This window comes from Astyanax mexicanus, chromosome 1, assembly GCF_023375975.1.
Source record: "Astyanax mexicanus isolate ESR-SI-001 chromosome 1, AstMex3_surface, whole genome shotgun sequence".
Taxonomy (NCBI): Eukaryota; Metazoa; Chordata; class Actinopteri; order Characiformes; family Acestrorhamphidae; genus Astyanax; species Astyanax mexicanus.
Genome location: NC_064408.1, coordinates 6,996,109 through 7,008,923, shown reverse-complemented (window position 1 = coordinate 7,008,923; position 12,815 = coordinate 6,996,109). Strand labels below are relative to the sequence as shown.

Sequence of the window (12,815 nt, the reverse complement as noted above, 5' to 3'; positions counted from 1 at the left end):
CCGCGACTCCGCCTTCAGAGTGGGTGACAAGGTGGCCCTGAGGAAAGCGAGAGCCGACCTGTCAAGAGCCATCAGAGAGGCAAAGCGCGCACACGCCCAGAGAATCCACAGCCACTTCAAGGACACGGGTGATGCGCGGCGTATGTGGCAGGGCATCCAGGCAATCACCAAATACAGGACAATGCCACCGTCCTGTGAACGTGATGCCTCCCTCCCTGATGCCCTGAACAACTTTTATGCACGGTTTGAGGCACAAAACAACACGATGGCGAGAAAGACCATGCCCAAGCCGGACGAGCAGGTGTTGTGCCTGACTGCAGTGGATGTGAGGAACACTCTGCGCAGAGTCAACCAACGAAAAGCTGCAGGACCAGACAACATCCCCGGCAGAGTGCTCAGGGAGTGCGCAGACCAGCTGACAGATGTTCTCACGGACATCTTCAACATCTCCCTGTGCAGCGCCACTGTCCCAACGTGCCTCAAGTCCACCACCATCGTTCCCGTGCCGAAGAAGTCCACAGTGTCCTGCCTCAATGACTACCGTCCCGTTGCACTTACACCCATCATCATGAAGTGCTTCGAGAGGCTAGTCATGAGGAACATCAAGACACGACTGCCCTCTTCACTGGACCCCCTGCAGTTTGCGTGTCGTCCCAATCGCTCCACGGACGATGCCATCACCACCACCCTTCATCTCTCCCTCACCCACCTGGAGAAGAAGGACACTTACGTCAGAATGCTGTTTATAGACTTCAGTTCAGCATTCAACACCATCATCCCACAGAACCTCATCAGGAAGCTAAGCTCGCTCGGCCTCAACACCCCCCTCTGCAACTGGATCCTGGACTTTCTGACGGGGAGACCCCAGTCAGTCCGGTTAGGGGGCAGCACCTCCAGCACCATCACACTGAACACTGGGGCCCCCCAGGGCAGTGTCCTGAGTCCTCTGCTGTTCACCCTGCTGACTCATGACTGTGCTGCAAAACACAGTTCTAACAGCTTTATCAAGTTCGCCGATGATACAACCGTACTGGGTCTCATCACCAAAGGCGACGAGTCAGCATACAGAGAGGAGGTGCAGCGGCTGACAGACTGGTGTACAGTCAACAACCTTCACCTGAATGTGGACAAGACAAAGGAAATGATTGTTGACTTCAGGAGAGCACAACACACCCACTCTCCACTCAACATTGACGGGTCCTCTGTGGAGATTGTTAAGAGCACCAAGTTCCTTGGTGTCCACTTAGCAGATAACCTCACCTGGACCCTGAACACCAGCTCTACAGCCAAGAAAGCCCAGCAGCGTCTCTACTTCCTCCGGAAGCTGAGAAAGGCCCGTCTCCCTCCACCCATCCTCACACTCTTCTATAGAGGGACCATTGAGAGCATCCTGAGCAGCTGCATCACTGCCTGGTTTGGGACCTGCACCGTCTCTGACAGCAAGACCCTCCAGCGTATTGTGAGGACAGCTGAGAGGATCATCAGCGTCTCTCTCCCCTCCATCACGGACATTTACACCACCCGCAGCATCCGCAAAGCAACCAGCATTGTGAATGACCCCACTCATCCCTCACACAAACTGTTCTCCCTCCTGCCTTCGGGAAGAAGGTACCGCAGCATCCGGTCCAGCACGACCAGATTCTGCAACAGCTTCTACCCCCAAGCCATCAGACTCCTCAACTGCAGAGACTGAACTGATGTTTTTTCTGTACATGCACACACACTCTTACCCCACTTACCCCAGAAAATGGAAAGCACTAAAAACCCTACTACCTCACTGGACTCTATTGCACACTGTGTAATAGAGGTAATTACTACCTCACTGGTCTTTTTTGCACACTTTTTGCACACTGCATAATTTGCACACTGTCTTGTTATTTATTATTCTTTGTCTGTATTGTGTTGTTTTGTCTGTCTGCACTTTTGTACTGTTGCACTATTGTTCTGTCTACACTGTGTTTATGTGCACCATGGTCCTTGGAGGAACGTTGTTTCGTTTCACTGTGTACTCTGTATATAGCTGAAATGACAATAAAAACCACTTTGACTTTGACTTGACTTTGACTAAAGTCAGTACTGGCTTCAGTAGCTGTGGTGTAATGATGGTGTCGAGTGTTCGTCATGTCGTTCCATGTCTTTCAGTCTACCTGTTACCCGTTTGATGTATTATTTTACTTTTTTTTGGACTATAAGGTGCACTTAAAATGTTTTAATTCTCCTAAAAATCATCAGTGCACCTAATAATCCAGTGCTATGTATGTATGAATTCTACCAGTCAGGTATTAAGGAGCAGTAAAGCCACTCTGCTGAAGTTCAGAGTTATAAGGGTGAGTTTTCAGTGAAGTTTCTCCAGCACTAAGGCTGGGTGCAGCAGCATTAGCATCTGCCGCTAACTGCAGTGCTAGTGGGACGTATATATCACCTGACAGCGCTATCAGCTAGCGGTTCATCCCACGTAGCTTGTATTAACACGGTAAACATGCAGACAACAGTCCAATATACTCGTCTCTGAACCATGGAACTGTTAGCGCTGTGGTTAGCGGCTAATGCTAATGCTGCTGAACCCAGCCTTAGTGCTGGAGAAACTTCCCCAAAAACTTCCCTTTACTGCTCCTTAATACCTGACTGGCAGAATTCATACATAAGGCGCACAAGATTTTTATGTGCACTGTTGATTTTTGGGAAAATTAAAGGATTTTAAGTGCACTTTATTTTTGTTAGCTTAGCCAAGTACTTATCTAAGTACAATTATAGCCTATTTAGCAATTTAGTAGTTAGCTTAGTTACAAGATATTTTTGCTATATTTTACGATATGTAAATTTGATGTACCATATTTTTCCAACTATAAGGCCCATTTAACATCCTTTAATTTTCCCAAAAATCAACAGTCCATCGTATGTATGAATTTGGCCAGTCAGATATTAATGATCAGTAAAGCCACTCTGCTGAAGTACAGCATTGTAAGAGTTCTTTAGTCAATTTTTAGTAAAGTGTCTCTAGCACTAAGGCTGGGTGTGGCACCATTAGCATTAGCCGCTAACGGCAACGCTAGCTCTTTCACCATTTAGAGGTGAGTATATTAGACTGTAGTCTGAGCATTTACTGTGTTAACTTAAGCTACGTGGGATGAACCGCAAGCTGATAACACCCTGGGATCGGGGGCATTTACATCTCGCTAGCTCTGTGGTTAGCGGCTAATGCTAAAGCTGCTGCTCCCAGCCTTAATGCTGGAGAGATTTCACTGAAACTTACTCTAAGACGCCGAAGGCTTACTGTTAAAATACTGAAGTGCTTTTCTCACCCAAATAAACAGTTTTCAGGAGAAGAGTCTGTGTAGATTAACATCCAGTGCTCGTTTGACTTTGAAAGAAAACGTTTTATAAAGAATTACAGTTTTGTTTATAAAGCTCTTCCCCCAGCTTCACCATTAGAAGGGAAACATGGCGACACCCTTGCTCACTTCGGTGTAGGCATCCTTACTAGTGTCACTTAATCCACGTGAGACGTGAAAATAGACTGTTGACTGTACTTGTGGTAGTGAACCAAATGAACCATCCCTAACAATCTGGCATGACTACCCACCAAGTTGTATTCCTGTTGGTTGCTTATATTTATATTTACTTTTAGAACGATTTTAATGACAAGTTTTTAATTCTTATATGTCTTTATTCTAATATCAGTGACTGTACAAATTCACTTTTAATACCCAGATTAAGGCCATATTTCATACTAATCTGCACAAAAGCCCAAAACTTTTACACAGTACTGTAGATCTTTCTAAAGTAAAAGCTATGAATGTGTCATTCTCTCTCTCTCTCTCTCTCTCTCTCTCTCTCTCTCTGTCCTCTCTATTCTATTCATTCTCTCTCCTTTGAACGTCCTTCCCAATGTCTTCCACTTGGCAGGGACACTGTATTGGTTTTAAGCTTTGCTGTGCCGTATTTTGATGTCACACAAGTTGGCATGAAAGGGGCGCTGTGTATTTTTGGTGACAGCCTCTACAAACACAGAGGAGCTTTGGGAAGCCGTGCACATGTCTCAGCTAAGTTCGGGCGGCGAGGAGAGCGAGTGCCAGCCGGGAGTTTGAGACTGGGTAGGGATTGTCTGTTCCAGATGATGTCATCGGTGTAAAAATGGATTAGCTTTGTGGTTGCGGAGTGACTTCGGTTTAAAGCGATAGTCCACACTGCAACAAAAATATATATACAAAATATACAGATCTGGAAAAAATACCACTTAAAAATGATGAGTTTCTTTCATTGTTTTGACCATATTGAAAACCTCTGAAATATAATCAAGAGGAAGATGGATGATCACAAGCCATCAAACCACCAAACTGAACTGCTTGAATTTTTGCACCAGGAGTAAAGCAGCATAAAGTTATCCAAAAGCAGTGTGTAAGACTGGTGGAGGAGAACATGATGCCAAGATGCATGATTAAAAATGTGATTAAAAACCACCAGGGTTATTCCACCAAATATTGATTTCTGAACTCTTAAATCTTCTTTATGAATATGAACTTTTTTTCTGTGCATTATTTGAGGTCTGAAAGCTCTGCATCTTTTTTTTTTTGTTATTTTAGACATTTCTCATTTTCTGCAAATAAATGCTCTAAATGACAATATTTATATTTGGAATTTGGGAGAAACGTTGTCTGTAGTTTATAGAATAAAACAACAATGTTCATTTTACTCAAACATAAACCTATAAATAACAAAAATGATTGAAAAACTGATTCTCCTAATTGTTTTTTTCAAGATATGTATACTTATATGAAGCAAAAATGAAAATGTCTTCTTAGGAAAGTCTAGATTAAAATCAAGCAAAAATCACTGATTCTTTTTGGCTTAACTTTGGACACAAGGATCAGAATAACTTGACTGATGACTCTTTGTGGTTAATTTGATGCAAATTACTTAAAATAAGGTGAGAATCAAGTGAGTAAGACTGATTCAGATCATTATTCCTATAATAAGCTAAAATAATCATATACTTTCCATTATTATAGGGCAATATATATATATATATATATATGCAGTATTTCTTTTTACTGTTACTTTACTTTAGAAAATATTTGTTGACAGTAGTGAAAGATAACTGTACGTAATATTTGATTAGGTTTAGGTAAGTTTACTTTTCAGAAAATTACAGATAATTATTATTAGCTAGCTACAACTATAAGCTGTTGACACATTTTATCTTAGTTATCTATTCAGCTGTAGTTATTATATAGTTAACTATTGTAGTTAGCTTAGCCAAGTAGTTAGCCATTCATAGTCCATTCATAACCTATTTAGCCATGTATTATTTATTAAATTATGTATAAAAATCAATATAAATGCTAAAAATAATGTTCTTTAAATGTTTTCTTCAGTGTATAAAAAATAGTTTTGTTAACAAAGTATAAAGTATGAATAAAAATAAAGATAATAAGCAGCGGTAATCAAAAACTAGATGTATTTAAAGAATACTTGAAATGTTCAATTATAAAATCAATTGATAATTTCAAAAGAAAAACTCAGCATGATAACATGAGAACATGGGAAATGAAGGGGGTTCTTTTTTTTTTGACCCATGTTGTGCATCGAAGGGTTAAAGTGCTAAAATGTAAAAGCTAGGTAATGCACACTACACTGCATAGTCTACACTGGGGATAATTGGGATATTGCGTATACATTTTGGCTGGAGCATCACTGAACACTATAATAAATGATATATTCCATCACGTCCAGCTCATTAACTCAATCGTTTCCCATCAAACTGAACTGAATCCGGTTCAAACTGAGCCAGAAATGTTCGTGCTTAAGTTTTGTAGTTAAGTTTAAACCGTAATGAGTCTACATCCTTCGTCTATATCTATTGTCTGTATTTCTGGTTGGACCTGCACAGCTGGAGTTAATGTTTCTCAGGTTGTGTGATTATGTAATCTCCAGCGCTGACGTTTGATGTGATTTGCGTAATGCGGTAATGCGTTTCTAATAGTAATATAGTTCATGCGGTGTGACCCGTTAACATTGCGGGCTAATAATCTGAGGTGCAGGCCTATTCCTGTGAACTTGTGCCCAAAACGTGTGCTTTCTGATACTGGATGTACTCAACCTTTCTTTTTTCTCCTTTCTTTTCTTTGTTGCAGCCGTTCCAGGGCGATAATTACTGTGACGCCATGAACAATAGAGCCTACTGCAACTACGACGGAGGAGACTGCTGCCATTCCACTGTCAAAACCAAGAAGGTATGATTCGATTTCACTTTTGTATGATTAACCTGCTGGTATTATAAAACCTTTAACCTTCTAAAAACCTTTATAAATTATCCACATTTTCATATCATTTGAATTTAGCATTATTTATTCACATAGTTTTAAAGTTTTACAACAAACCGACCAATAGAAATGCTTCAAAATGACTGAAGGCATAACACATAGACAGTTCTCAGGTCTCAGGTCTAGAGGTCTCAGCCTCTACTGACTGGTTGCACTATGATGTCTAGGTCCGCCCATCCCCCAGCCCCACCCTGATGCTAATTAAGGGTTTAAGGATTAAAGGATTTAAGAAGATTTTATTTTCATTCACATCACTTGTGGTAGATGAGGTGGAACGCAATTGTTATCACGGTCCCTTTCCACCCAAAAGAGCAATATTATCTAACATAAGTTAAAATGAAATAGATCAAATAAAATATAAAATAAAGAATAAAATAGATAGACATCTATTTAAATAGGAAAAGTAAGGAAAAAACAAGTATAATTTTATAAAATAGTAGCGTTTTATTTAAGATAAGTAGTATTTAATTAAAAAGTAGAATCTTAGAAAAGATAGCATTTTATAAAAAAATGCATTTGATTAAAAAAGTAGGCTTTTATGGAAAAAGTAGAATTTTATTTAAGAAAAGTAGTATTTTGTAAAAAAAAGTTGCATTTTATAAAAAAGTAGCATTTTATAAAAAAAATGCATTTTATAAAAAAGAGGCATTTTATTAAAAAGAGGTATTTTATAAACTAGCATTTTATTTTTAAAAATAGCGTTTTATTTTTTTAAGTTGCGTTTTATATGAAGTAAAATCTTTTTAAAAGTAGCATTTTATAAAAAAAGTAGCATTTCATATAAAAGTAGCATTTTATAAAAAGTAGCGTTTAATATAAAAGTAGCATTTTATTAAAAAAAAAAACTTGAATTTTATAAAAAGAATTAATCGATAAAAAAGAGCATTTTATAAATAAGTAGCATTTTACAGGTGGGGATAATTATTTACTTTTACACCATTTTAATTAATACAATTTACACTTTAAGCTCCTTCTTATGTACAGTTGTACACATGCATTTCTGGACAGGCTGAGAGATCCAGAACGAGTGAAGATCCTAAGTGAGAGAAGCATCTTTATGCACAGTTCTGGAGAGAGAGGTCTTCTTGTAGCACCATCAAAGTTACATAGTGCAGTAGTTTCTGTAGTCTTATTTTACGTTAATTTTATAGACAGTAGGTAATGTTTAAAGCTTCATGTACAAATTCATGACCTCAAGCAAGCTGTACAGTAAGCTTCACTGTACATAACCGTTCAGGACAGCTCATAACAGTGTATGACACCCATCATTATATCTTTATGGCGTAGTTTTGTCAGTCTCATCAAGCTCAAATAAACTGTTAAAGCAAACTTTGTTTGCATTTGAATTGACTAAATGGATTAGGCTGAATTTACTTAGATTCACCAGAAGCTCTTTATGTACGTAATTTCCACGTACATAGGATACATTACGTCATTATCTGACTCGGTGCCACAAGCGAGTCAACTGAAAGACAGATCTGTCTTGATGTCATAAAGTTCCTTCTCGTGGAAAAGATGCGCACACTTTAATCGAGTGCTATATTCAGCTTTATTCAGAGTTATGATTCACCCAAACCTTTACAGCAGCAGCAGCAGCCCAGACATGTTTAGATCTCGTAAGAGTTGCAAACCATTAGCAGTAGCCCGAGTGTCTAATAATGAGACATTATCCAGTTCCCCGTGACGCCTTCCAGACAATTCTGCTCAGATTCAAACAAACGCTGGAAGCAGGCCCCTGGTCGGGGCTGAAAAGGGCAGATAAATGAAGTCATAAATGCGGAGCGAAGCCGCAGACCCTTGCTTTTCCTCGGTTGCGTCATCTTGGCCGTCCCACCTCGTGCCTTCTCCAGAAGACCGCTGTTTGTTGGGCAATTACTGGAGCCCTCCGGGGGGATGGCAGGCTTTTTCATAAGAGACTGATGCATGAGGAAGTCTTTCGGTGAACCCTGCTGTGGCTGATGGCCTTTAAAACCTGCAGGAAGAACGGGCTTCTCCAGCCTTCTCCTGGATAGCTGGCACTTTTATAACTGCCTCCCACCTCCATGGAAGGCTGCGATGTCTTTGGTGTCATGCCATTGACTGTCGATTGTCTGCAATTTCTGGAATCTCTGTGCAGAACCTGATGACCAGACTTAGTCTCAGGTGTTGGTACAAGAAGGTGAACTTTGCCCAACTAGACCTGGTGACCCTTAGGTTACAATTGAGCATTAGTTTTGAATGGGATCTTGGTTTTGGTCCCTGGTATCCAGGTGGTATTCTTGACTTTCGCCCAGTGATTCCACATAGGTTTCAAACCTTGTGCGACCCCAAGCACAAAGAAGCAAATAAGAAGATGAATAAATGAATAGTAAATATTTGATTTCTGGAATCTGTGTATAACCTGAGGACCAGACCTGGTCTCAGTTGATGGTACAAGGAGAAGAAGAAGAGCTACATTTAGCTTAAGGCTTTAAGGCCACTTTGTCTAATTAGACCTGGTGATCTCTAGGTTACAATTGAGCATTAGTTTTGAATAGGATGTTGGTTTTGGTCCCTGGTTTCCAGGTGGTATTCTTGACTTGTGCCCAAGTGACTTCAGGTAGGCTTCCAACCTTCCATGACCCTGATCAGAACAAAAAATTGAATAAGAAGATGAATGAATGCATAGTAAATATTAGATTTCTGGAATCTGTGCAGAACCTGAGGACCAGACCTGGTCTCAGTTGATGGTACAAGGAGAAGAACTCATTTAAGAGCTACATTTAGCTTAAGGCTTTAAGGCCACTTTGTCTAATTAGACCTGGTGATCTCTAGGTTACAATTGAGCATTAGTTTTGAATGGGATGTTGGTTTTGGTCCCTGGTATCCAGGTGGTATTCTTGACTTGCGCCTAGTGACTTCAGGTAGGCTTCCATGACTCTGATCAGAACAAAAAATCTAATAAAAGATGAATGAATGAATAGTAAATATTAGATTTTTGATGACCAGGCTTGGTCTCAGCTGTTGGTACAACAAGAAAAACTCATTTAAGAGGTACAGTAAGCTTAAGGTCACCTTGTTACTGCTTGAGGTCACTTTGAACGTCTGGACTGATGTTGGACTGGTGTCCATGGGATCCAGATGATATTCTTGACTTGCACCCAATGATTCCAGATAGGCTTCAATCATTTTGCAATCCTGATCAGAAATAATTATTTAAGAAGATAAGCGAATTAATAAGAAATATTAGATTTAAAAAAATCCTGTGCAAAGCACATTGCAAGGATCATTGCTATCTTAGTCTATTTTCAATAGATGGGCATGGTGGTCTGGAAGTGAGGTGTGTTCAGGTACATTTTTGGTGTATTGCTATATATCTTGGAAACAGAAAGCACAAGTGCTCCACTGACTGAACACAACCTAGACAGAAGCCAACAGTCAGATGTTTATTGAAATCTTGGCAACACAATTGCACCACATTGCTGTTCCTGTAAATGGCCTACTCGCTCATCTTCACAGCGTGAACGAGCAGGTCTGCTGAAAAGCTTAGGAAACATCCAGGTAGCTGCGCCATTAAAATACCAAGCTGCCAAAGTCAGAGCTCACCTGGCTCTTAAAACAAATGGCAGGTGATACACTGATTGGTTTACTTCAAATTACACCTGTTTTAAGCTGCCCAAGGTGTACTTTTCCTGTTGTTATGATAGCAAAGACACTCTGATATGCCCTAAATCAAGCTGCATGATGCATGGTTGATGACTGACCTGTAGATATGCTAGATGCTAAAATGAGGCCCCTGGTACAAGAAGGTGAACAAGCTTGGGCTCATTTTATTATTGCTTGAGGTCACTTTGACTGACTGGACCTGATGATCTCTAGGCTACACCTGCCAGACTAACTGATGTCCCAGGGGGTAAATATGTCAGCTGATGCAGTTGCTGTTATCCACTATGAAGGTATGAAGGGTATACTGAATGTAATTGTAACAGCAGACATGGCGAGGATGTCAGGTACTCCCCCAGCTCCATCTCACCTCCCTTATTACTCCCACCATCCGTGCTCTTCCTCAGCAATCCCCCCCCCCTCGATGCCGGGGTAGCTGGTCATCCTTAAACCGTGGCCTCTCATTAAGAGCTCTTTAAAGACCACAGAGGCTTTACAATCGCTCTGACACACTCTTTGCTCCCTCCGGCAACCTACCAACCCCCCACCCGTCTCGACGATCCCTCTCTTTCCTGCTTTCTCGCCTCCTTCCTTACCTCCCGGGAGTTTTTTGAAACAGTTGGCAGCGGCTGAGCCTGCGAGGACACGGACAGCGATGATTCATTAAACCCAGGCCTATTAGAGGATGCTTTTTGGAGGCTTTGCTGTGTCCAGCCGACGTCATCGAGCAGACACAGATCTCAGCGAGAGTTGAGAGCGCGCCAGACGAGCTAGCCAGTGTTGACGGAAGGTTAAATTGCTCTGCAACTATTAGCCAGGCTTCTGGTGCCCCCCTCCAACCCCTCCAAACCCCTCCATCCCTCCGCATGCCTCCTTTTCCCAATACTGTGTTATGTAGTTATTGTAGGAAGGCCTAGAGCGTGAGGATGGAGCCATCCTTTAATGTGATAGAAGTATTTCCTCTTTTCGTTGCAGAAGCAAAGCTCTGGTGCGACTGGTTTTAGGGGGTTGTTTTTTAATCGTTAAAGAAATAGAAAACTTTTCCATGATGTTTCCTTGGTTTCGAACATTTCTTTTGAAGTAACTTGGTCAGTATGGTTCAAATGTGGTACCTAAGCTTTATGAACATTAAAAATGTTTTGCATAGCACATAAATGGTGTCACACCAGAGCTTTGCTTCTGCTAAAAATAAGAGGAAATACTTCTATCTCATTAAAGAATGGCTCCATCCTCACGCTCTATTCCTTCCTTTTGGACTTATGACAAGTTCAAAAGTCTAAAAGTCTAAAGGTTTGAAATACTAATCATATTATGTTATATTTGTTTGAAACACAAAAGTGAAATATTATAAATTAGACCACTGAGTCAAGATGTTTGAATATTTTGAATACAACATCACAGAGCTGGTAAATATTAGAGACCTTGCTCTCCTCTTTTCCTTCCATTTGAGGATGCCCCACAGATGCTCAATAGGGTTTAGGGTTTAGAAGGAAAACATGTTGACACCCATTACAATGAAATTGCTGGTTACTGGTTCTGCTTGTTTAAAACACTTTTGGGTACCACTTTAAAATAAGACTACCTTTAAAAAAAGTTTATGATTATAAATGGTTTACAATTAGTTTATTAACGGTTACTAATTAGGTTGTAAATGCCTTAAAAACATTAATAATCAGTTATAACACATACGTAGAAAGGGCAACAATGACCTGTTTTTTGCCAAATAGTGAACCCACAGCCATCTATATTGTTGCCCTTTTTGCGTATGTGTTATAACTGATTATTAATGATTTTAAGGCATTTACAACCTAATTAGTAACCATTAATAAACTAATTGTAAACCATTTATAAACCCTTTATAAAGGTAGTCTTATTTTAAAGTGGAACCCACTTTTGATAAGTACTGACCACTGTTTTCTGGAAAAACAAAGCCTAGATGCCAGTGGTACCACCATTGGTTCTAGTCAAAGAACACCGTTTACATGCTATGCAGAACAACAATTTTTGATGTTCATAGCTTAGGTACCACACTTGAATAGGTACCAACGAATAAATCATAAAAATAAAGTCTTAAATAGTCCTCCGAAAAGGGGGGGTGATGGCGGGTCAAAAAAAAAAAAGGTCTCGACCATTCACCAGCTTTGTGATGTTGTGTTAAAAAAAAAAAATCATATAATTTATAATATTATATGTTATCTATGCTGTATAAGTCACTATCGGCTTTCGAACTAATATAACATAATATGATATTTTGTTATTTTGAACTTTTAGACTTTACTTACTCCCTCACGTGTCCAGTGCCAGACCAGGACTTTTTTTTCCCCCGACATCAAATGGAACGGCTAATGCCCACACTCCTCGCTGTAACACCTCAAACAAAGTTTATTGTGGAAAGCAGTCTCCAGGATTTTCCTCAGATTAGAAAAACAGCGTGTGGCCATTAGCGGGAAGGGCTGGGCTGCCACCTTTTTCCGGAGTCTGCATCTGATCTTCAGATGAAGCTGTCTCCCGCCAGAGCCGCGGCGATAAGCGGATCACCTGGCATCCCGGCCCAAAGCCCCGCTCGGTATCCAGGCATCAGAGTCTGGCAGGCCTTGAAGCAAATATTTCAGTCAGTCAGATTTTTTTTGAGGCGGGAAAGAAATCCTGTCCTTGGATATAGCCAGGATTTTCGGGGGGAAAAAGATGCAGAAAATTGCTTAGAAAGACCCAATCATAAATCGATTGATGGACTGCCAGAATGCGGAATGTCAACAGAGGTTACTCGAGCAGATGAAGAAAAGGAGGAAGGGAGGGATGGAGAGATGGAGGAATGGAGGGATGATGGTGGCGGACGGACAGCATATGAGCGTACAGAACGGATGGGAGTCG

The 12,815-nt window shown here is 40.6% G+C and overlaps 1 protein-coding gene across 1 annotated transcript in view; it reads left to right on the top strand.

Annotated features, from left to right (window-relative positions):
* LOC103040342 (pappalysin-1) overlaps positions 1 to 12,815 on the top strand; it is a 236,254-nt gene that overhangs the window by 203,896 nt on the left and 19,543 nt on the right. The window contains exon 22 of the mRNA XM_049465816.1: positions 6,135 to 6,233. Within this exon, the coding sequence (XP_049321773.1) occupies positions 6,135 to 6,233 (99 nt within the window). The remainder of the gene's footprint in view (positions 1 to 6,134; positions 6,234 to 12,815) is intronic.